We start from the raw sequence: 23953 nt of genomic DNA, 5'->3' as shown, positions 1-23953 counted from the left end.
GGAGGGACTACAATGTAAAGTATGTCAATATAAAGTATGTAAATATAAAGTATGTAAATATAAAGGGCCCGTTCGAGGGTAAAGAAAACAACAATTTGTACATTTTAGATGAAACACACAAGTGAAAACATCACTAGGATTATTTTATTTTCAGTTTCTGCCAATCGATCCTTTCATGTAAATCTTACACACTGAAGCTTTAAGGTTGAGACGACATGAGGAATAATTAGCAGATTATTTATTAACAATCATTAGTTCCTCAGAACCAAGAGTGAAACATGCGGCTGTGAACTCATGAAGCTTTAGTGCAGTTGCTGCAAAGTTGTTTCCATTAGTTGTGTGTATTAGTTGTGTGTATTAGTTGTGTGTATTAGTTGTGTGTATTAGTTGTGTGTATTAGTTGTGTTTATTAGTTAGCCAAGTAAGCTAATGTACAGCAGCGTTTTTTCCAGTTGCCTAGCAACAGAGGACGGACGCTTCCTGTGCAGCTTCAGTGTCCAATGTGATTCAACTAATCACATCAATCAAAAATCAATATTTCCCATTGTAGCTGTGTAATGAGATGATGTGGTTGTGGTGCAGTGAGTCTCAGACAACAACAGGACGTCACACACATTAAAACACAGATTTACATGAACACAATCACTTTGTAGTTTTCATTTCAGCGTGTTCATGAACATGTGTGAATGAATCATGTTCGTTTCCTGTGTGTCTGTCAGCGTGTGACACCGGGAGGGTGAAATTAAATTAAATCAGAATCATACAAATGTCCACAGAGTTAATTTAGCAGGAGACAAATTGGTTTTACACGCACACACACACACACACACACACACACACACACACACACACACACACACACACACACGCACACTCACACACTCACACACACACAGTTATAATGTGGTCGCAGGTTGTCGGGGTAACAGACGAGAGGAAGCGTCCAGGACACAGAACGTGAACAGATGAAGACAAAGTGAGGTTAGAAACACACTGAGGTTTTAATTTTTATTACAAACAGAGGAGATATAATTTCAAAAAGGCCCCAAAGGTCATTAAATTAATTCATGGACGACACACTTTATTATTATTTAACTGCTGTTAGAGCAGGAACCTGTTTCTGTTTTTAAAACGTCCTGTGAGACTCATATTCAATGATTGGACTCATATTTCACACTAACTCTCTGGTGCTGCTGGTCTGTGCAAGGCGTCTGATGGCAGATGGTAGTGATGATGATGATGCTGCTGCTCTCAGCTGGTTCTTACCAAAACAACATTCAGACAAACTGTTTTTATTCTAAATTTTCTTCTTAGAACGAGCGACATTCCTCATCCACTCATTTTCCAATTAACCAAAACACAAGCTGCCGGTGTTCGGATGAAGCTGGATTCATGCAAAACATCACATGAGATTTTATAATTTACAAAACACTTGTTTGTTCAGATATATAGAAACAGCAGCAGAGAAAGATGCTATTCCAGCAGAACTCGAGGCAGATGCGTCTGATTGTAGAATGAAATGAGTCCAGCACAGCACATCTGGGCTTTGTCTTCGTAGAGGCTTGTTTCCGTCCCTGCTGGTCTGCAGACTCCGGTGTGGAGCTTTGCGTTTGTCATCGATTTCACGTTCAGATTGTGTAATGACTTCACCCAAAAGTGCAGGAAATCTGAGTGCGAGCGCCCAGTCTGAGCACAAGCAGATCAAATCGAAGCACAAGCAGCAGCTGTTTGAGTGAAGCTGAATTCAATGAGACTAAAGAGAGGAAACATAAGATCATTTGATTTGAGAGTAGCTGAGGCCACACGATGACCCCACATCACACAAGTTACTGTCCCGACTCCTGAAGAACTCTAGTTACTCCAAAACATACAAAACTAAAGAAAAGCTCCTGATGAGCTTCAACGATGAATCAGTTTATGAGCTCAGATTTTATTTAGAAAATCTTTGTCAGTTTCACTTTTTCTTGTTCCAACGTCTCGTGTGACGACCTTGAAAATGCAACCGAGAATTATCACAGTTTTCACACAATTCAAAATAATCAGCTGCTCAATTATTTGCAGCAGCTTTTTCCTGAAATAACTCGATGCTGCACTTCGAGTCTCTGATAAAAGCTGAAGACCTGGAACCGTGGACTCATGAAAAATCACTAACATCTGCATGTTTCACATTCAACTTTCGAGTGTTTGAACGTCGAGTCTCCTGCAGGAGGAAGAAACACACAAATAAAAACATAGAACTTTCATTCAAAGTGTTTTTTGAAGGATTCCCGCCCGACAACAGGCAGCACGCAGACGGACCAGGCTGCTGGATGTTCTGATCCGTGAAGGAGACACAAAAACATGTTTACATGTGTGATGTCACAGAGATGAATGAACAGGTGACGAACAATAAGAAGGAAGAGACAGACGAAGGGAGGGAACATGCAGGGATTCAGAGCAGGTGGGAGGGAGAAGAGGAGGAGGAGGAGGAGCAGGAGGAGGAGGAGAGGGAAATTAATTGCCGGCTGCAGGTTATTGGCTGAGCTGCCGCGGAGGCTGCTGCTGTTGTTCCAGCGCAGAGACGATGCTGCAGAAGAGGCGAGAGAGCAGCGAGGAAACATCTGTCCACTGAATCCTCATCCACCACCGGCTCGTTTCCATTCCGACATCCCATCATACATCTGTATTCAGGCTGCTCATACAGGAAACACTGGATCTGTGGGAGAGAGGAAGGGAAGCAGCTGCAGGAGGAGGAGGAGGAGGAGGAGGAGGAGGAGGAGGAGGAGGAAGGAGGGACGCTGGAGAGGAAGCGCTGCCGGGGCGAGGACCTTCTGGAGGCTGAATCCCCTCAAGACATCCAGTGGTTGGTATTTCCTCACACATCTGGAAAGGTGCAACTTAAAGAAATTTAGAATCAAATCACTGCAGCTGTTTTTGATTTATTCATCTTTTACCTCCAGCTGCTGCAGGAGAGACGACGACGAGTTTCTGTTTGTATTTGTATTTCATTAGTTTGAGATTCATTTCAGTTTATTTTAAATATTTCATGAAGTGTGATTCTAGTGCAGAAACCTGGTTTATTACAATTGTATACAAGTTATTTTCTAGATTAACTGATTAATCATTTCTTCATGAAGTAGATAAGCTTTAAAATTCAAGACGACGTCTTAAAGTTGCTGAAAAACTGAATTATCTCAATTATCTGTTAAATGAGACGAGTGAGCGGCTGGAATAAAAACACAATAAACAAAATATTCCTCATTAATCAAATCGAAACTCTGTTGCTGATAAATTTAATCAAATAATCGAGTGGTTTCCAACATCAATTTATAAATTAAGAAAATAATCAGTAATCACCAAGAAAGAAGACGAAAAAACATCCGAATTATTTTAATTTTGTGCAGCATAAAGTTTTTCCTAATGACCTGTTTTGCTCTGCAGATGATTAAGTTTAATCTTCACACATTAACTGCTGCTGTAAAATATTGGTACAAACCAAGAAATTCATGTTGCCTTTATTACAAATTTTCCCTTTTTCCTTTAAGCGGCACAAATGTAAAATCTGAGCAGAACTTCAGGATCGATCTCCTGAAGCGTCTAACAAGCTGGAGTGTGTTCACGTCTTCGCTCTGATCAGAGTGTGAAACCAGAATCTCATTTCTCTCTCTCCCTGTTTTTATTCTCCGTCCGTGTCCAGGAGCGAAACTAAGCCGGATTTAACCTTTGTAGAAAAATGTGGGAGCAGCAGAGGATGTCGAGGGATGAAGGGAGAGAGAGAGGAGGAGGAGGAGAAGCTGATGGTCTGAGGGTCTGACTCCTGCACCTCCGTCTGCTGGAGGAGGATTTCTGAGGAATTACAGGAGGACTTCACTTCTCTGGATTATCAGTCCTGAAGGAAATTTAAGAACCTGAGCCGGGAAACACTGAAGATTCATTGAACTGCTGAAGTTTGAGGAAACAATTCATCAGGTGGGAGAATAGAAAGTTGCCATCGTTGTCTGAGCATCGACGATTCTTCATTTCCATCTTCTCTCTGCTTCTCTTCATCTCATCCTCGAGTTTCTTTCCCCCTCTTTTCTCTCCATGCACACGTTCCCTCCTTTGCATCGACCGGCAGGAATCCCAGAGGAGCGAGTTGTATGAAGCAGGTGTTGATGACAGATAAGAGCAGATAACAGGAGGTAACTCAGGCTGAGCTCAGGCTGAACGTCTCTGTCGCTCTGTGGGAGGGGGGGGGGGCGACTCCCACGCCTCAACATGGAGGAGAGAAAGAAGTGAAATCAGAAGAATAGAAGCAGTGAGGAGTAAATGTCTGTTAGAACAGATCTGACTTCACAACTCAGAAATGTGGCAACATGTTTGTCAAAATGTAAAAATCTGATTCAGTTGATCCGTATCAGAACTTCTGATCAGAAAACAGATTAATACTAATGATTAGAAACCAGATACACTGGAGTTTAGTTTCTAGATCAGCAGAGAAACGGAGAAGAAGAGGAAATCTGATCAAATTTTAACAATCGATGCTTAAAATCCACCTTTTATTTCTGAATATTTTACTGTTTCTGTTCATATTTTTAATAATTCTTGATGCACACGAGACCAGAAAAGGTAAAAATTCTTCACACAAACGTTTCTGCTACAGATTCGAATACAAACCAGTTATTTTATGATCAACACGTTAGTTTTTCAATCTTCAATCTCACTGCTCAGATCATTTATTAAACTGATATTTAATATTTCAGGCTGAGATCAGACGGATATTTGCTGTAGATCATCTCATGTGTCAGAACGAAGGTCGTTTTAAACACTCGCTGACGTTCAGATGAATTATTGAACTGAGCCGAAAACTGCTGGAACAGTTTTCGGCCTCGAGAACTCGTCGTGTTTTATTCATCGTCACTGGTCGTGTTTCCACTGCAGCTTTACAACAAACCTCAGGAAACAGAAAACTCAGCTTTAACAAAGCTTCAGTATTTAATCTCTCACATAGAAACTAGAATCATATCTTTATTGGGATTAGAAGGTGAGGTCATCGTTATCTGTATCCATCAGCGTCACGTCAACTTGAATCAGCCGATGCATTTAGTCACAAAGAAAAGATTTCACAAGAACCAGGTTAGAACTTCAGCACGTAAGAGATTTTAATTTCTCACTAGTTTCTATGAGAAACACACACACACACACACACACACACACACACACACACACACACACACACACACACACACACACACACACACACACACACACACTGAGGACACACTCCATCATCATTTTCATTCGCTCACAACCTGAAACATTCTGAAGTGTTTCTAAATTTCCCTGCAGGTCTGAAACAGTGTGATGAAGAGTTGAAGCCTGCTTCGTCTCGGTTTGTGTCTGAGGGACAGAAACACTGAAGTGGGTTTTTCTTTTGTGCTCAGACTGACGGAGTCGTGGACGTGAACCTGCGTGACGCTCAGCAGGTTTTTATCTGACGCTTCTCTGAACGAGGACAGATGTTGCTGTCAAACGACTGCTGAAGTGTGACGGATGAAAAACGTCTGCATCTGTTGGAGAAACTTGATAAAGAACACGGGAGGATTTTTTCTTTTTGATGAGTGGCTTCTTTTGTGTGGTAATTATCCTTTTGTGAGAAAACCGTGAATCTACACGACCCTGAAAGTGAAGTTATTGTTTTTGAAGAGACACATTTCTCTGAGGATTTATGAAGAAGGAACAAGAACGAATCTTCGCACATTAAAAGGATCTTTGTGATGTGATTTCTGTGACTTGACCTTTTCACAGTCAGATGACCTTATGTTCGCTTTAAGACGCTGTCGTCCCCACAAACATGTATCTGGGGTCAAAGGTCAGAGGTTGATAAAGAGGCACATCATCAAGAAGTCAGACAGCCAGGACTGACCTGAGATCTGATCCGGAGGAGAAAGGTCAGACTGACGAGCTGGATTATTGATACGAGGCTGTTTCCTGAGGGACCTGAAGGGACAGAGGAGAAAGGACGGAGTGACAGAAAGAGGAGAGGAAAGCAGAGAGGAGGAGGAGGAGACACAGACGTCGTCATGGGCTGCAACATGTGTGTGGTCAAACGTCAGGAGGAGCAGTACAGGATCATGTTCCAGGTGAGAATCTTCTACCCACTGATCAGATCATAAAAACAAAAAGATGAAATGAAACCATGAAACCATCAAATGAAAATTCAGTGAAGCATCAGAGGAAGCTTCACGAGTTTTACTGCTTTTTCTTTCCTCCCTCACGGAAACTGGTTTCATATCAGTTTTTATCGTCTCAGTGAAGAAACTTCAACATCGAGTCACATTTAAAGTCTGAGATTAATCACTTCTTCATGTTTCTTTATTCCAGAGCGTGGTCCTTTTGTTTGAGAGCAGGACTTATTGATTTCAGATGTTGTAAAGCTTTCACTCTGCTTGTGCTCAAACTGAGTTTCCTGCGCTCCTGCTTTAGCTCTTTCATTTGCGTTCACGCTGCTTTTGTGCAATTTTCTTTCTGCTCTTGGATTTTTTTGTGCAACAAATCTTTCAACCTTTCCAACCAATAGGAGGCCATGTGTGGGGATGACGAGTGAAATTGTTCCGCCCTCCAAAAGACCAAACATCCGAGGTCATCGCAGGGTTTTCAGTAAAATCATCACAAAATAACAACGTGAAATCAATCTGTCCTTCTCTCAAACTGAAGGATCAGGCTCTTGAACAAAGTGAATTATTTTCCTTATTAATTCATTTGTTTGTCAAAAAAACAGTGAAAAGTCCAAAACCTTCGGAAGTAGATTTTACAGTGTTTACGATCACGCGTCACAAAGTAAAGCAGCAGGTTGTTGCCTCGGCTGTTCTCCTCTGAGACTTCACACTGTGACCTGGAGCTACAGAATCCCTCCAGAAGCACGTTCATATAAAATCATTCATTTTCCTCTCCTTTACAGGAAAACAGAAAATAAACCTATTAGTAAAGAACCCGATTCATAAACGACACTGTGATCACAGGATGTTTGATAATCTGAGACGTCAGCGTGTGAAGAGACTTGTTCACATGAACCAGCCAGTGTCTCGCTCTCTCTGCACATACAACACACTTTGAAAAATTATATATATATTTAGTCAAATCCATTTTGTATGCAATGAAATCATGAAAAGATTGAAAACATGCAGGTGCATCAAAGAGACACACAGAATGAGACTTTAACTGCCTTTGTTTGGAAAGAGGCTGTGTGTGTGTGTGTGTGTGTGTGTGTGTGTGTGTGTGTGTGTGTGTGTGTGTGTGTGTGTATGTGTGTGTGTCTGTGTGTATGTGTCTGTGTGTAACAGAGGGAACCACAGTTCCATTCATCGCAGCAGGTTTGGCTAGTTGCTCTCTTTAAAGGTCATTCTGTCATTCTGCTGTTTTTTTAATCCAGTGGAGGCTGAAAGTCACAGAAATGAAATCCTGCTCACACCACTGTGTGTGTGTGTGTGTGTGTGTGTGTGTGTGTGTGTGTGTGTGTGTGTGTGTGTGTGTGTGTGTGTGTGTGTGTGTGTGTGAGAGGGAGAGAGATAAATGGTGTGTATGTGCTTGGATGATCCTTCCACGTATTCATTTGCAACACTTAAGTTCACGTCAAAAGAAAATAGATGTGTTTTATTTGCTGTGGTTATAATTTATATCTATATCAATATATATATAGGGTTAGGGTTAGGTTCTTAGTGTACAGTGTCAGAGAGCTGGACGTGGGGTATATACAGTATATATAAGGGAGCTGTCTGTGGTGCTGAAATCATTCAGTTATTTACACTGTGTGGAGCTGTCCGTGGTGCTGGACCATTGCAGACTGAGTTTCACTTGGAACGTTGTTCACTTTCTTTAGCGGCGCTGGACTCTTTATCTTTAATCTTGTATTTATGAATTTGGTGAAATTGATATTTCAATGACCTGAATGAGCGATGAAGCTGCTCAGCGATGGTTGAGTGATCTTTCAAAACAAGTCCTACAAATTAAAAGACAAAATTCCCTCAAGTCATTCAGTTCAAGCAGTTTCTGATGTGATGCAACTGAAAACACAAAGAAAACTGTTGAACATCAATGTTGAAAAATACATTTGTTTCAGGATTTAATATAAAAGTCTTGGTTCTGATCCAATAGTTTGCTGAGGTAACAGGACCTTTGTTGTCATGGTTACAATAATAAGTCTGTATCCCTGAGCCCTTGATGTTCCTCATGTGACGGAGAGATGAACGACCACACACACACACACACACACACACACACACACACACACACACACACACACACACACACACACACACACACACACACACACACACACACACACACACACACACACACACACACACTCTCCCTCTCGTCTTCTCTCAGCTCAGTTTTGACTGTTTTTACTACGTCAGTGTTTTGAAATGTTCTGGTTCCAGCTCCACAAAGTTCAGTTGTCATCATGAACCTGCTGTTGTTGTACGAATCGAATGAAGTTGATGAGTCACCGTTGCTACGCTGCTCACCTGCTGATTCAAGGTTTATTAAAATTGAACATATCACATCTCAGATAAACTGTGAAGCAGCTGAAGGTCGTTTAACTCGTTCACTTTACAAGTTCATCTTCATATCTTCAAAACCATCTGTTCTCTATTTCCTCACACACACACACACACACACACACACACACACACACACACACACACACACACACACACACACACACACAGTGTCACTTTCTCCCTCCCTCCCTCCCTCTCTCTCGCCCACTAGTGACCCCCTCTCATGTATAGCCAAGGTGACAGGGGGCAGTGTGTGTGTGTGTGTGTGTGTGTGTGTGTGTGTGTGTGTGTGTGTGTGTGTGTGTGTGTGTGTGTGTGTGTGTGTGTGTGTGCGAGCATGTTTGCTCATCGTCGCCTCTGAGGTCATCAGACTCCATTACAGACCTCATTAATCACACACACACACACTAGTGGGTTAATTCTTTCAGTTTACGTCAGAAGTGGCTTCACGTGTTTTATATAAGATCAATATGTGACTGATCAGAGTTTTCACCTCCTGGAGACGAGGAGAGAATCTGAGTCCAGAGCTTCAGTAGAAGTGACGACTCCAGATGTGTCGTGTTCAGCTGCTTTAATTTGTTCTGTTCCGTGGAATAATAAGATCAGATCAGATAAACCTGTATTGGTCCCACAATAGGGAAATAAAACAACATCATATGAATCACAGGAGTTGTTTTTTACATCTACCTACAGCGGTTTGTCCCACGCTGCTTCAGAGCGTCCGAACGCCTCTGGTGCCTTCAGGCTCCGCCCGTCTGAGGGAAACTAAACAGCTTCTGGGAAGAAACGAAACGTGAAAATCAACTGTCAGGAATCAAACCGAGCAAATCACAGAGAGCTGCGTGTGTGTGTGTGTGTGGTTGGTGTGTGTGTGTGTGTGTGTGTGTGTGTGTGTGTGTGTGTGTGTGTGTGTGAGGGTTTCGAGGCTTTTTTCATTTCATTCAATTTCTCGCTGCCTGGGCCTGTCTGAACACACACACACACACACACACACACACACACACACACACACACACACACCTTGTAATAAACCTGGTCTTCTCTTTCATCAGGTCTCTTCATCCTCTTTTGTCTTTATTTAAACACTCTGTACTTCCCCTCTTGTTCTCTTCCTCTGTTCTATTTGTTCTTCCTCTCTCTCTTTTTCTCCTCTTCGGTCTTTTGACCTTTTCCTCAGGAAATGTTTCGTAAAACTGAAGAATTAAGTGGATCTTTAATTTACTGTCTCTCCATCCATCTTCCTGTTCTGTTCCTTTCTCCTGGAGTATATGTGTCTCTCTCTCTCCTCATTGTTCTCTCTCTCCCTCCACACATCTCCACCCCTCCACCTCCATTCTTCATTCATCCCCGACTCATCTCTCTCTCTCTATCTCAGGTTTCAATCTTCTCACCTCTTGATTTCCTTCTCTCTTTCTCCTGTCTTGTGTTTTGCATACAGACATTTTGCTTTGTTTCTACAGGGACTTGATTTTACGCTGCTCACTGATCTCATGCAGAAACACGACACTTGATTCGACCTCATTTTAATCCTTCATGTACAATGTTGACATTTATTTGTTACAATTTCCTTATCTCTTCTTTTTAAATGTGATTATTGATGCATTTTAAAAAGTCATCACACTATAGAATGGTGTCATCGGACCAGTGAAGGTGAAAGAAAAAATATGGATTAAATATTCAGAGAAAAAACTCTGTGAATATAACTTTCATGTTGTCTGAGATTAAAGTGGTAAATTAGAGAGAAGAATTCATGAAAAATGTAAAGTGTAGGGCTTTGTGCACTTTATCTGAAAGAAGAAAACCCCCACCTCACACACACACACACACACACACACACACACACACACACACACACACACACACACACACACACACTCAGACACACACACACACACACACTGTGACAACACTTCTGCTTTCAGGAAACAACAGACGACGCACATCTTCTCTTCACCTGAAACTCTGACACATTTAGGTTTTAAATGAAGCAACACGAGAAGTAGAGGAACTTTTAGACATCAGGTATAATGTGTGTATTTATACACACATGTATTTATACACACTTTATATCATATCAGATTATCAGACCGTCCTCTGTTCTCGTCCTTTTCTCTTCGTTCATCTGTCTACCTCTCACCCTTTTCTTGCTCGTCTCCTGGATGTATTCTCCTCTTGTTTCCCCCAGTGGCCCTCACCCCCCCCCCCTCACCAGCCCTCCACCCTCCATCTCCGTCTCCCCCTCTCCTCACTTTGCTGTCACATTTGTGTCAATGGGATGCTGTTGCCGCGGTAACCGGGGTCATTAGGGAAGCTGTATTTATGCCTTCTTGCTCTGGAGCTGGCAGATCTGCTGTAATGAAGACACACACACACACACACACGCGCACACAAACACACACACACACACACACACACACACACACACACACACACACACACACACACACACACACACACACACACACACACACACACACACACACACACACACACACACACACACACACACACACACCATTCCCTCCTGCATTAAAATGGATCTTGCATCCATATTAATGAAATCTGATTACAGTTACAGCTGGTTTTAATCCACACTGACTCCAGCTCTCGTCACATCAGTGAATCCACAGAAAACCTCAGTGAATGTTGGAGAGAGTCAGATCAGCTGTTCCCATCTGGCTCCAGTCTTTATGCTAAGCTAAGCTAAGCTAAGCTAAGCTAAGCTAAACCTCATTTACACCAGAAATAACATTTGGAATCTCGCAAACCTTAAATGTCATCAGGTTAAAATCACATCTGGATATAAACTCATTTCATTTCCTGGTGTAAATGGAGTCAGAGTTACTTTTCTGTTAATTCAATTAAAAGCATCTAAAACGTGTGTAACGTTTCCCACACTGCCCCCTGTGGCTGCAGCAGCGTCGGTGCAGCCTGTTAGCATCAGAGCTGAAAACAGACGAGCAGGTTGTTGTGTCGCTGCTGACGACTAATGAGCCGACAGCTCATTAAGACTAATGTAGTTTTGACGACTCTCAGATAAACTCGATGTCGAGCTGATTTCCCTTCTCTCCTCATTTGTCTTTTTATAAACGCTACGAGTTGTGGGTCACAGGTTTACACATTATTTTCATTTCCTCTCTAACATTGTGTTATTGTGTTTTCATGCTTTTCGTCAGTTGGCAGCAATAAGCAGCTGAACTCGTGGAACAGTCGTGGTTTAGTGACATTGAGGCAAAATTAATCTATTTGTTTGGATCAATACATGTAATTCCTGAATAGAACAGGACATGTGTTGTCATGGTTAAAATATTAAAACATAGTTAAGGTTGTTTGGTCTTTGATTAAAAAATATGTATTTTCAGTCTTGAACAGACGACTTGTTGTTTTTACAGTTCACAGACATCTGATGATAAAACATTTATTTTTTCAACCTTTCAGCGAAAAATATTGTATTTAATATTATGAATGACTCTATTCTTTATCTGTTAGCATTATAATGTGTTGTGATGTCAACCAGCAGCATGATACATATTAATGAGGATGATTCAGACGTCACAGTTAATGATGGTTCGTAAACTGGTTGAATTGTTTGTTAGTTTTATTCATGAACCGATTTTTACTGAATAACTGAAATGTCTCAATAATTAAATGTTCATCTCACCAAATTAATTTTTGTAAATATAAGAAAAACGTGTATATAAAAAGAAACATGTCGACAAACCTGTTTGTTTAGCAGCAGCCGTCAGACTCTGTCGCCCATAACCTGGTTTCACATCATCACACAAACCCAGAGGGGACACGACGACATGTATGTGAGCGGTTATGAATCTTAAACACACAGATGGAGGTAATCTGTGTGTTGATATTCTTATCGTGTAGTTTACCTCAGGGCGACGCAGTCACACCAACGTCTTTATGCAGATTTCAAAAGCCTCCAAACACAGCGTGGACACGTCTGAACGCTTCGTAGAGTCAAAGACATTTACACCAGCTCTGCAAAGGAATGACTCAAAGAGCGTTTGGTGAATTTATGAATGTGACACGGTAAAATAACTCAGGATTTATTCATCTGACTCAGGAGTTACAGAGCTGCTTGATTTCTGATAATTGTAAAGATAATTAATGATTCCTTAACTGAAGTGAAAACATCAACACCAGCAACAGTTAATGTTCTGATTCTTACTGCCCACTAAACACAGTAATACCAGTTAATAAAGGTAAAATGGTTTCTGGACTCTTCCACATCATTATGTGCAGTGATACATGTTTATGTTTCATAGCGAGCTGAGTGGATTTCCATAATGGACACGACTGAGCACAAGCCGCTGAATAAATGTGTTGTGTGAAATCCGTCAGTGAGAGCAGCGCCCGTCTCTTACAGCCGAAAGCTAATAATGTACAATTCAAATGACTGATGTGTTCATATAAACAGGCCGCGTTGGATTGTCCTAAAAATGAAAAGGTAATCACTGGCGTGTTGAAATGGCTGAAAATGACTTTGAGTGACGAGTGGACTGAGATGGAAGTGAATCTGAATACATAGAACAAAAGAAACAGAATTACTGCTGCGTTAGTGAAACGACTCTTCAGACGTGTGTGTGTATTCATATCTGAACACAGCCTTCGTCACGTAGGAGCCGTTTGGTCATTTGTCCACACAAATTTTGAGATAAATGGAATTTAACGAGTTTACATCTCGTCAAATGAAGACATATTCGCCTAGTCCGTTTCCCACTGGTCAAAAACACTATCAGTTAATTCAACCAGGGTCACGCCCTCACAAACGGGACGAGTACAGAAGTAAAACACTCCCACGATGAGGGCGGGACAATCTCAGTTGTCAACACTACACCTTCGACGGAGATCAGCGGAGAAACCCGACGTCTCAGGAGCAAGTGCAGAGTTGAGCACAAGCAGGGGCTGTTTGAGTGAGAGCGCAGGGCTGTGAGTGAGAGCGCAGGGCTGTTTGAGTGAGAGCGCAGGGCTGTGAGTGAGAGCGCAGGGCTGTTTGAGTGAGAGCGCAGGGCTGTTGAGTGAGAGCGCAGGGCTGTTTGAGTGAGAGCGCAGGGCTGTGAGTGAGAGCGCAGGGCTGTGAGTGAGAGCGCAGGGCTGTGAGTGAGAGCAACCAGAGCACCAAATCATTAAGTCTTTAACTGAAAGACCAAACTCTTCAACAGAGGAAATAAAACCCAAACATCCTCTCACACACAAAACCTCAGGATCCTAAACAACACATGTTCACACAGGGTCTCATATGTGTTGTTGTTGTTGTTGTTGTTGAACTAAATGTTGTGGATGAAACTCAGCTCTGACAGGAGCATCAGTGAAACCTATGAAATATTAATGTGGATTATGAATCATAGTTTAGTGTTTGTGTGTGTGAGTGTGTTGTTCTTTCTTTTGAATGAAGGTGTGTGTTTTGTGTGAGCTGCACACTCTCCCTCTCTTCTCTTGGTGGCGGCTGTAGATATTTGTGATGACTGTTGAAACACGTTTTTTGAAATGAAGAAAAGCATCAGTGTTTGTTTGGTGCATTCTGGGAAATATTGTCCACAGGATTCACGAGCAGCTCGTTGTAATAATTAAGACTTGAGCAAAATGACAGATTGGACCAGTTGGATTGAATCTGGTTCTTTCTGCAGATATTTGAGAGACACAGTCGCACTTTGTGTTTTTTAATTATTCTGGTCCTGAAACAAACCCCCGACATTCTTCATTAACGATCATTATTTATATATTTTTAATCTCTTTATTTGTTTATTTACTCTTTCATCTATCTGTGTCTTTTCTTTCATGTTGATTTATTTCACGTCTTATTATGTTCATTAGTGTTAAGAGTCAAACTGTAAATGAGCCGGTTCATCTCCAGGGGCTCTGCTCATAACAGTATAGAAATCTATTCACCACATTATCTCCCTGTGTGTCTGTGTAATCACAGGTGATTACACAAATATATAATTTTAAATATCTGAAGAGCAGAAATAATGAGATTCACTTCACTTGGTTTTCTTTGCAGAAATTATGTGATTAGATTTACACATTAAATCATATTGTAAAAATAAACTTTAGCTTCAACACCAACAGAAACTAAATGGACCTGATGGTTACTGAGACAAAAGTGTGTTGACAGTTGAGGACTTGAATTACATATTTCAGGGGTGAATAGAGAAATGTATATGTTTTGTGTTTAGGCTCAGAACGCGTTTCTGTGGAATCCTGTGAATCCTGTTTCCTCGGATTTAACACAAATCCAAATTATCGAAGTCTCCATAACGTCACGATATCAGCACATTTTTATTTTTGTAAAGTATTTTTTGTAATATTTGTGTTCAGATACAGGTGTGTTACGTGTTTATCTTTCCTTTGTGCAGCAGATGAGTCGAAACACAGTGTGTCAGGAGGAACTGTCTCTCTGTAGCTTCCACTGCTCCTCAGGTCTGAAGCTCCAGAGGATCGATGGACTCTTCATCTGGAGACTTTTCATCCTCCTCCTTTTCCTTCCTCCATCGTCGCCTCCCGTTTTCAGTCGTTATCATCGTCTGGATTCTCGTCCTCTTTCTCCCTCGCTCCCTCTCTCTGACCGCTCCCTCTCTTACCCTCCCCCGCCCCCCCGGCCTCCCCCGGGCTTGATTATAGAATCTGTGCTTCGCCCTCAACGCGCTGGAAATGAAAAATGGATCCAGTGTCCCATCTCTTTCCCCTTAGTGTGTGTGTGTGTGTGTGTGTGTGTGTGTGTGTGTGTGTGTGTGTGTGTGTGTGTGTGTGTGTGTGTGTGTGTGTGTGTGTGTGTTCATGCACTATGGGGGGTGTATGTGAGTGAAAGAGATAAATGGTAGAGGAGAGAAGAGTGTTGATGTGGAACCATGTGTGTGTGTGTGTGTGTGTGTGTGTGTGTGTGTGTGTGTGTGTGTGTGTGTGTGTGTGTGTGTGTGTGTGTGTGTGTGTGTGTGTGTGTGTGTGTGTGTGTGTGTGTGTGTGTGGATAGATGTGCTGGATGTGTGTGTTGATGGAAGCAGTAAATTCTTAATGAGCAGGGCGGAGAGGCCTGTTGAAGCCCCGGGAGGTGAAGCTGATGAAGACTCCGACAGACCGAGCACACGGCGACAACAAAACACGACAATAAAAAAACCCACCCTCGGTTCCATATGCTCACGTGTTGATGAGAAACAGTTTAAAGCCGCGGCGTGCAGGAGACGTTTCTGGTTTAAAACCCAGCGGGTTCGTCGTCTGAACGCCGTCTGTTTGAACTCATCACATCTCCGATGTTTATCAGTCGGTGCGACACAGACTGAAAAATATCTCAACAACAATTACCCTCCACAGACGTTCATGATCCCCAGAGGATCATTTTAGTAACGTCAACAATCCTGACTTTTCATCTTGTGCCACAATAACATCGCGGACGAGAAGATAAAGAAGGAGTCGGTCTGAAAGCAACAAATTCTCTGTATACGATTAATTATCATTTAAACTAATAACAATAATCATAAAGTGATGAACAACACGACCCCCTCTAGAGGCCGCCCGCCCTCTGTGCACTTTAATGTGCTGGTAATTAAAACTGTTTTCTGTTGCATTAACATAATGTATTTCAGTCACTCAGTCATGGTCCATTGATCAGAGATCCATCCATGCATGACTCATCAGTGTGGAACATAATGAAGTGAAAACACTGGTCTGGACGACGATCGATACTCAGCAGTTACCATGAAGGCTCGCCTCCAGTCGCTGTAATTCAAAACTCAATGTGACTGTTACGGAGCTCGTGGAACTCGGCTGAAAAGGATCAATAATCTGTCGTCACTGTGAAAACACAGCGACTGAGATTCATCACAAACACAAACACAAAGCTGGAGCATCGTCGAGTCGCTTCAGCCAAAAGAAACGTCAGCTCTTCTCTCACGTTCGCTTATTAATTTCACACTTCACTTAGCTGTGATTTCTGTCGGGCTTATGTGGCGGAGCACAGTCGGGACCCTTATTGTTGGCGTGTAACACACACACACACACACACACACGCACACACACACACACACACAACACACAGCAGAATAATGAGCGGCAGCACAGCAGGGAGTGGGGGATGCTGTCGTTTTCGTGCACAGGGAAATAGTTGCACGCAGACAAACAAACACAATGATACTTGTGTAGTGAATCTTAAACCTGGCGGTGCCATCTGTGAACGCTGCTCATCCTCTATCTGCACACAGACACACACAGCTACAAGCACAGCCTCTAAAATCAAGGTTGTTACCGTCAATTACATCTGAGATTAACCTGCTTGTAAAACACAACGAGGGAAACTGTACAATTAGAATCTCGTCTCTTTAAGAGGGTGGTGTTTCAGTTCAAGAGCAGGACTTATGGATTTCATGCTCAGATGTTTAGCTTCACAGCCGCTGCTTGTGCTCAAACTGTGCGCTTGCTCTCCTGAGCTTCAGCTCTTCTCCTCACGCTCGTGCTGCTTCTGGGCGAAGGAAACGTCTGCTCTCAGATGTCTCATCTGGGACGTTTTAGTAAAGTGTGGTGTTGACAAACAGAAAACGTCCTGTTTGAGCTGTGAGCTGAAACCAAGCAGCTAAACACTGAGGATCTGATCGGCTCAGTCGTCTCTCAACCAGAGACAACAACCAAACCTCTTCTTTTCAAATCATTGACAAACAAAATGATGAAGGCGACAATTCAGGAGCAAAGAGAAGCAACAAAACACACACAGACACACAAACACACACACACACACCTATTTAATAGCAGATGAAACACACAATCACTGACCAGGTCACAACAGGCCTGATCAGTTGTGGTTATTGACGGAGTATTGACTGGCTCAAGTCTTATGTTTACTGACACACACACACGCACACTCACACACTCGCACACACACACACACACAATCACAACCTGCAGAGAACATGTAATGCATAACAATCAGCTCTGAGACAAAGGGAGGAAGAAAGGTGTGCGTTTGTGTGCATCCATGCAAGTATTCATGAGCTTGTGTGTGTGTGTGTGTGTGTGTGTGTGTGTGTGTGTGTGTGTGTGTGTGTGTGTGTGTGTGTGTGTGTGTACCTGGAAGTAGCAGGTTAGCATGAGCGTTCAGAGGCCTTGTGCATGTTTCCTCAGACATTAACTTGACATGTGACATTTCCAACATTAAAACCTAATAATAAAAACAACTCTCAGTATTTATATTACTACACACACACACACACACACACACACACACACACACACACACACACACACACACACACACACACACACACATACACACCAGAAGAAACACATTCTCATGAATAATTACCTGCCTGTTCATGAGCAGGTGTTTCTGTTCTTTTTGCCCCACAGTGACGTTGTTCTCTCTCTGCTCTCAGTTATAAAACTTATGCTAATGTGCGTCGCTGGCGGCTCGTCTCTTCTGAACCAGTTCTGAGCAGCTGATTGAACCAGAGGCCACAGACTTCCCTTTAATCCAGCTTCTGCTCCACAGACAGTTTGTGCCTTTGAGCAAAGCACTGGCTGCCTGTCACCTGACATGCCCTGAACGTACTCGCCACTTGGTCACATGTAGCTTTAAATGGGAATTTGCTTTGGTTTCTGTCGTGAGAGAAAGACTTGAAATGAGGTGTGAGACGACAGCACAGTGTTTGTGTTACTTTTACCTCAGTTTTGGTCTCTACCACCTCCTGAGGGAAAAGTCCGGCTCCTGCTCGCTCCTCAAAAACACAAAAACCTGCACCTAAACATCCCCTATATCTAAAGACACAATAAGTTTCCATGATGAATGTGTTATTATTCATGTTGGTTTCTGTGTCATTAGCAGAAAGGATGGAGCAGCTCCCTGCGGCCGATGGACCGACAGGGAAACATGAAGGTAGGACTCTGACTCCGAGCTGCTTCGCTCCATCTGCCTCCTATCACTCATCTTTAATAAGGTTCTGCTCCCATCAAGCTGAGGATGGATGGAGAATATCTCCTCAAACACTGTGGCCTGTGCAGCTTCGATCCACGGATTCATCAGAGGAGGTTGGATCAGCGTGCAGAGCAGCTCGGAGCAGAAGACTCACACTTTATATTTATCACAGAGGAAAGAAACATCGTCCAGCCGCTCAACTGCAAACAGTGAGAAAGGAATTCTGGTAGCATCAAATTCCAGCTCTTGGTTTTTCCTACAGACGAACAGTTTACCCTTCCACATCTGTAAAAATACGCAGCGGGCTCAGAATGAACTCTGATGTAAAGCCACTCACAGAACACAGAGCCACTGCTCTGTCCACACACTCACTATTCGTTCATTAGATAGTTACTGTCTTAGTTTCCATAGCAACCGTGTTCAATGATATGGTGTAGATTTCCAAAACGGAAAAAGAAATACTTAAAATGAACGACTTTAATTTACACCGATCACATTGATTGATCAAGTGCTGAGAAATGTTGAAGATATCATTTTTTAAAAACAACTGTGTCTCCTAAAAGTGAAGTTCCCACACAAAGAAAGAAGAGTGAAGCTGAACTGAGATCAGTTAAAACCAGAGTTTATCTCCAATATTCAGCAGGAAACTTTAAAACATGAAGAATTCTGAACAGTTTGGTGGATTTGTTACAGCTGCAGCTCTTCAGGGTCAGGAAGCAGAGGATCATGGGTAATATCCAGCGTTCGGTAGTGTTTCAGTTCAGTGGGACGACGCAGTCAGAGCTCAACTCAACACAGCCTCCGACCTTGAATAGTTATTTTTCTCGGCTTCACCTGCTTCAGATAATAAATCTCGACTCTGCTCCCGAGCCCGCAGCTTGAAGAAAAGCTGACTCATCAGTACGAAGCTGGTTCTGCCTAATACGTTTATTTTATTCATGCTTTTAATATTTAATTTGGATTTGATTTAGAATCGTTTGTTATAATTCTTAGTCACAAATCCATGAATTACAAATCTCCTCCCATCCTCAGGTCAGAGGTCGGAGAACCTCTCAGCCACCACTAGACAGGCCGCAAAACTCCCAGGAGCCTTTGCACCAACCCGGCTCGGTCCGTAAGGGTCACAGGAGGAAAGGTAAATCACATCTGACTGAGACATGTGTCTTTTCTTTTCAGTCTTTTCTTTTATCCACTCTGACTTTACACGAGCGCTGCTTCTCTCTGTGAAGTGTTGCTGTCTCACTGGATTCCTCCGTTTCCTCTCATCCTTTAATATCATCTCTCTTCATCACTTCCCACCTGAGCTGCTTCTTCCTCGTCTTTCCCACGCTCCCTCCTCATCACTCCTCCTCCTCCTCCCATCTTTTCATCTGGTTTCTCTTTCTCTAGTTTCCAGCTGAGCTCAGTTTTCTTTTATATCCTGAGGCTTTCTTCTAAATATCAAATCATTTTGTGGGATCACTTGACTTTTGCCATCTCTTCTGATGCAGCAATTTATCGTTTCTATTTTTCTTTTTCTTTTCTAATTGACATTTCAACCTTTATTCAGTCAGACAAACACAGCAGAACAAGTCAGAACATTGTGTTGAAATCCACAGATTTTATAGGAAACTAGAAAATCACTCAGAATAGCGCCAAACAATCTCCACATTTAAATTACCAAGATCCAGATTGTTATTTGGATCTGCAGTGATTACACACTGTCAAAGATCCTCTAAATATGTTTGTGATTTTTTTCATCGAAATCCATGAATTATTCTCTGAGACATCAAGAGAAACGTCAGAATCTCTCAAGTTCCCTGGATCCGACCTCTGATCTGCATCATTCCACCAGGTTTCTAGAGATCTGATCAGTTAGGATGAGTTCAGTTAATGTTGCTCACAGACAAACAACCAGAGGTGAAAACATAAGTTCTGTGTTCCCCCCCCCCCTCAGGTACAGGCGTGTGCGGCGGTAACGGCACCGGCAGCCCCTCCATCTCCTCTGTTACCATGGTAGCCATCCCTGACTGCATCGACAACGCCACGCAGACGGACATCAGCTTCCAGAGCATCATGACGATGGGGAGGAGCAGAGGTCACCACCACCACCACCACGGCCGAGGAGGCTCCTCCTCCCCTCCCCCTCCTCCCCCCTCCCCTCCCCTCCCTCGGGGCCGTACGGGATCAATGAGTTGTACGTCTCGACCTTTGTCTCGAAGAAAAAAAAAGACAAGTCTCTAGATATGAAAGATCTGTGTGGACAGGACTGTGATTGATTTTTCTGTCCCCTCCAGCTGTGTGTTCGAGTACAATGACCCCAACGACTACTTTGACGTGTCTAATCATGAGGTGGACAGACAGGATGACCTGGAGTACGAGGTGAGGACGTCCTCAAGTCACCACAGGCGTCTCTGCACCTTTGTGACCCTGTGAGAAAGCAAATGAACAAAGTAACATGGAAGTGACTGATAAACATGCCTGGAATAATATAATAATTATATAATAATAATTTTATAATAATATAATAATAACAATAAAATAATATGATAATAACAATAAGGCAGATGAGCTCGTTCACTCAGGGAATCAAAGACCAAAAAATACGATGCAACAAAATCAAAGGAATCAGGCCGATCTGACGTCGGACCATCGAAACCAAATGACAGATTCAGTTTCCATCAGTTATTGAAACTGATTTTCTCAAAGCTTCTGTATTTTCCGGCTTGTATGGGAAAGTGCATCGACTTTATTTTACCAGCAAACTTTACTGCTTTACTGATAATAAGAGAACCATTAGAAGAAGTGGTCTGGTATCAGTGTCTCTTGGGGGTTGGGTTTGATGTCGGCCCCTCAGGACCCTTTGAAACATTCCTGCTGGTAGAAGGTTTGAGTAGAGGAGGGATGAGAAATGAAGAGGAAGAAAGAAATGGGAAGCAGAGAAGAAGGGAGTAACAGCATGAGAAGGTGAATAATCAAATATAAAAACTAATCCAGAAGGAGGAAAGAAAAAGAGAGGAGGACAAAGGGATGGAAACGTGAGGAGGCTGATTGATGTGGCAGTGAAATAAGGACAAACAGAAAATGAAGAAATAAAAACGCTGGATTTCTGCTCGTGCAGCAAAATAACCCTCGAACACGTTAGTGAAACAAAGTGTTCAGTGGCCTAATGGACGTGTTTTAGCTGAATGGTGCTTTTTGTCTCTGCTCCACTGGTTCACTGCTGTTTCCTGAGATCATTATAGAAGTCAGTAAAGTGGAAACTCTCACTGGTGCCACAGAGACTTCCTCCTCCTCCTCCTCCTCCTCCTCCTCCTCCACCTTTTCGGCTTCATGCTCCATCTTTCCTCTGCTCGCTCTCTCCCTCCCTCTGTCATTTTCTCAATCACACCATCATTATATCAAGATAAATTACCTTGTTTTTCTTCCTACGATAACATCCTTTATTTCATTTGCCTCTTTTGACGTCAAAATAAATCAGCTGCTGGATCCAGGATCAGTTTACGCCGCGTTTGACCGGCAGCTCCTGTGTTCTCTAGCTTGTTCTCTAATTCTAAGTCAAATCAAATTTATACATAAAGCATATTTTACACCAAACTTCCATTTACTTCCACTTCTGACGATATTATTTTACAGCACATGCACAGTTTCCAAAACGGATAATGTCATCTCAACACAACAACAGGATTTACTACATGAGAAGAACCAGATTCAGATTCTGTCGTACAGGAGAAATAAGATGGGCCCGAGAACTGAGCCTTGAGGTACCTCACAGGCGACCGGAGCCGAGAAAGAGAAATGTGGAGGAGAACCACTGAAAGGCCTCAAAGTCTGTCAGGATCTTTTCTGTGGTCGGACACTGAACCAAACACAGAACCTCCCCCGACCATCAGATAACAGCTGCCACAGGGTCGACCTTTAGACCAGCGCTCCTCATCATAAACCACCAACTCTTCCTCCTCTTCCTCCTGCAGGAGGTGGAGCTGTACAAGTCCAGTCAGCAGGAGAAGCTGGGTCTGACCGTGTGCTACAGGACGGACGACGAGGAGGACCTGGGGATCTACGTGGGAGAGGTGACGACAGGAAACATCATCTTGCTTCAACCTCAAACTGACTCGTTCATATTTTCACTCATCTGTGTCCTGATGCAGTCTGATGAGTCTTTACAATCTTATTTATTACATCCATCTTCACTTTGTTCGTCTCTTAATCCTTTGAATCATTCACTTTACTCAGTTTATCCGACTCACTCATTACTACTCATTTAAATGTTGTTTAATTCATGAAGTCATTTATTAATCCATTCATCCTTTGCTTCTCTCTCTCTCTCCATCTCTACTCAGGTTAATCCAAACAGCATCGCAGCTAAAAATGGACGAATCCGAGAGGGCGACCGAATATTACAGGTACGCAAACACTGAAGAGACGTAAGAGAACCAATGAAACAACGTTAGAAACAAAGTCCTGCATTCAAGGGAGAGTACAGGCGTTATTATCAGCAGTGTCGAAATAAAATAACTGCAGGAAAACAGCTTCTGTAAGTGATTTATTATTATAAAAGTAAGGCTTAGATACCAAGGCTGCTTCCATACTTCTGTGTTTCAGTTTGAAAACCTTCTTTCAAACGATCTCTGTCCCAAAGAGTGTTCAGAGTCTGTATTTTGATCGAAAAAGGAATTTGAAATAGATAATTTTAATATAACGTGTTAATCTGAAAACCACCAGTAACTGCAACTCAGATAAAGTAAAAGTAACTTAACCCTGAACTATAAATAAAAGTACAGTTACTGCCACTGGATGTTTAATAACCTGATGGTTATTTGTCTTTAATTTTGACATCTGGATATTTTGACATTTACCTTCTGTTTGCACCTTTTTCCATAAAGAAAACGTGAATCAACTTTCACTGAGGTTTAAACTCTTGTCAATCACTCGATGACTTTTCCTTTGGCTTCATTTCATCTGTGATGACTGTCGACCTTCAGCTAAACGCTTCTCCTGAAAACACAAACTCTTCTTCTGACGGATCCACTGACGCCATCAGGGTTTGAAATAGATTCAAATCAAACTATGTAAATTTATACCTGAAACCCTGGCGTCGTCCAATCAGAGAGAGCCGTCAGCAGCCCGGTTACTGCTGCCCTAAAAATAGACGGAGAGATGGAGTGGGTGGGGGGGGCAGTGTCACCACTCAGCTGACTCATGAAACTGTCACTTCTAAAATAATCAGGTTTTCATGAAAATACAGATGTGACTCCAGGACGTCGTGTTTCCTGCCGGACACTCGACTTGTTTTTACAAAGTTTAAAGAATTTAAATCTGATGAGAAATCGGATCAAAACTGGACTCAAATGGTTCAGTGTCCGTCAGGAAAACACCACACAGACGTTTATTACAGTTTCCAGGTTTATTATCTTTTTGTGATTAGTCAACATGTGACAGATTATGACACTGGAGAAGATAAAGTTAAAGTTCTGAGAAGTTTCTTTGGTGGTTTTTCGGTGCAGCTGCTGTGTTCACTCAGTGAAGTTAGTGTCTG

General features: G+C 42.4%; 1 protein-coding gene across 1 annotated transcript in view; it reads left to right on the top strand.

Moving 5' to 3' along the window:
- Positions 1–5422: 5422 nt before the first annotated feature.
- Positions 5423–23953, top strand: part of LOC118111087 (PDZ domain-containing protein 4) — a 28566-nt gene continuing 10035 nt past the window's right edge. Inside the window, 8 exon segments of the mRNA XM_035159412.2 lie at positions 5423–6101; positions 18343–18396; positions 19468–19570; positions 20372–20584; positions 20587–20611; positions 20712–20796; positions 22389–22487; positions 22758–22820. Of these exon segments, the coding sequence (XP_035015303.2) occupies positions 6042–6101; positions 18343–18396; positions 19468–19570; positions 20372–20584; positions 20587–20611; positions 20712–20796; positions 22389–22487; positions 22758–22820 (702 nt within the window). The 5' untranslated portion in view covers positions 5423–6041.

This window comes from Hippoglossus stenolepis, chromosome 6 (genome assembly GCF_022539355.2).
Source record: "Hippoglossus stenolepis isolate QCI-W04-F060 chromosome 6, HSTE1.2, whole genome shotgun sequence".
NCBI classification, from domain to species: domain Eukaryota; kingdom Metazoa; phylum Chordata; class Actinopteri; order Pleuronectiformes; family Pleuronectidae; genus Hippoglossus; species Hippoglossus stenolepis.
Note: the sequence above shows the minus strand (reverse complement) of the source record. Positions and strands in the feature narration are given on the sequence as shown.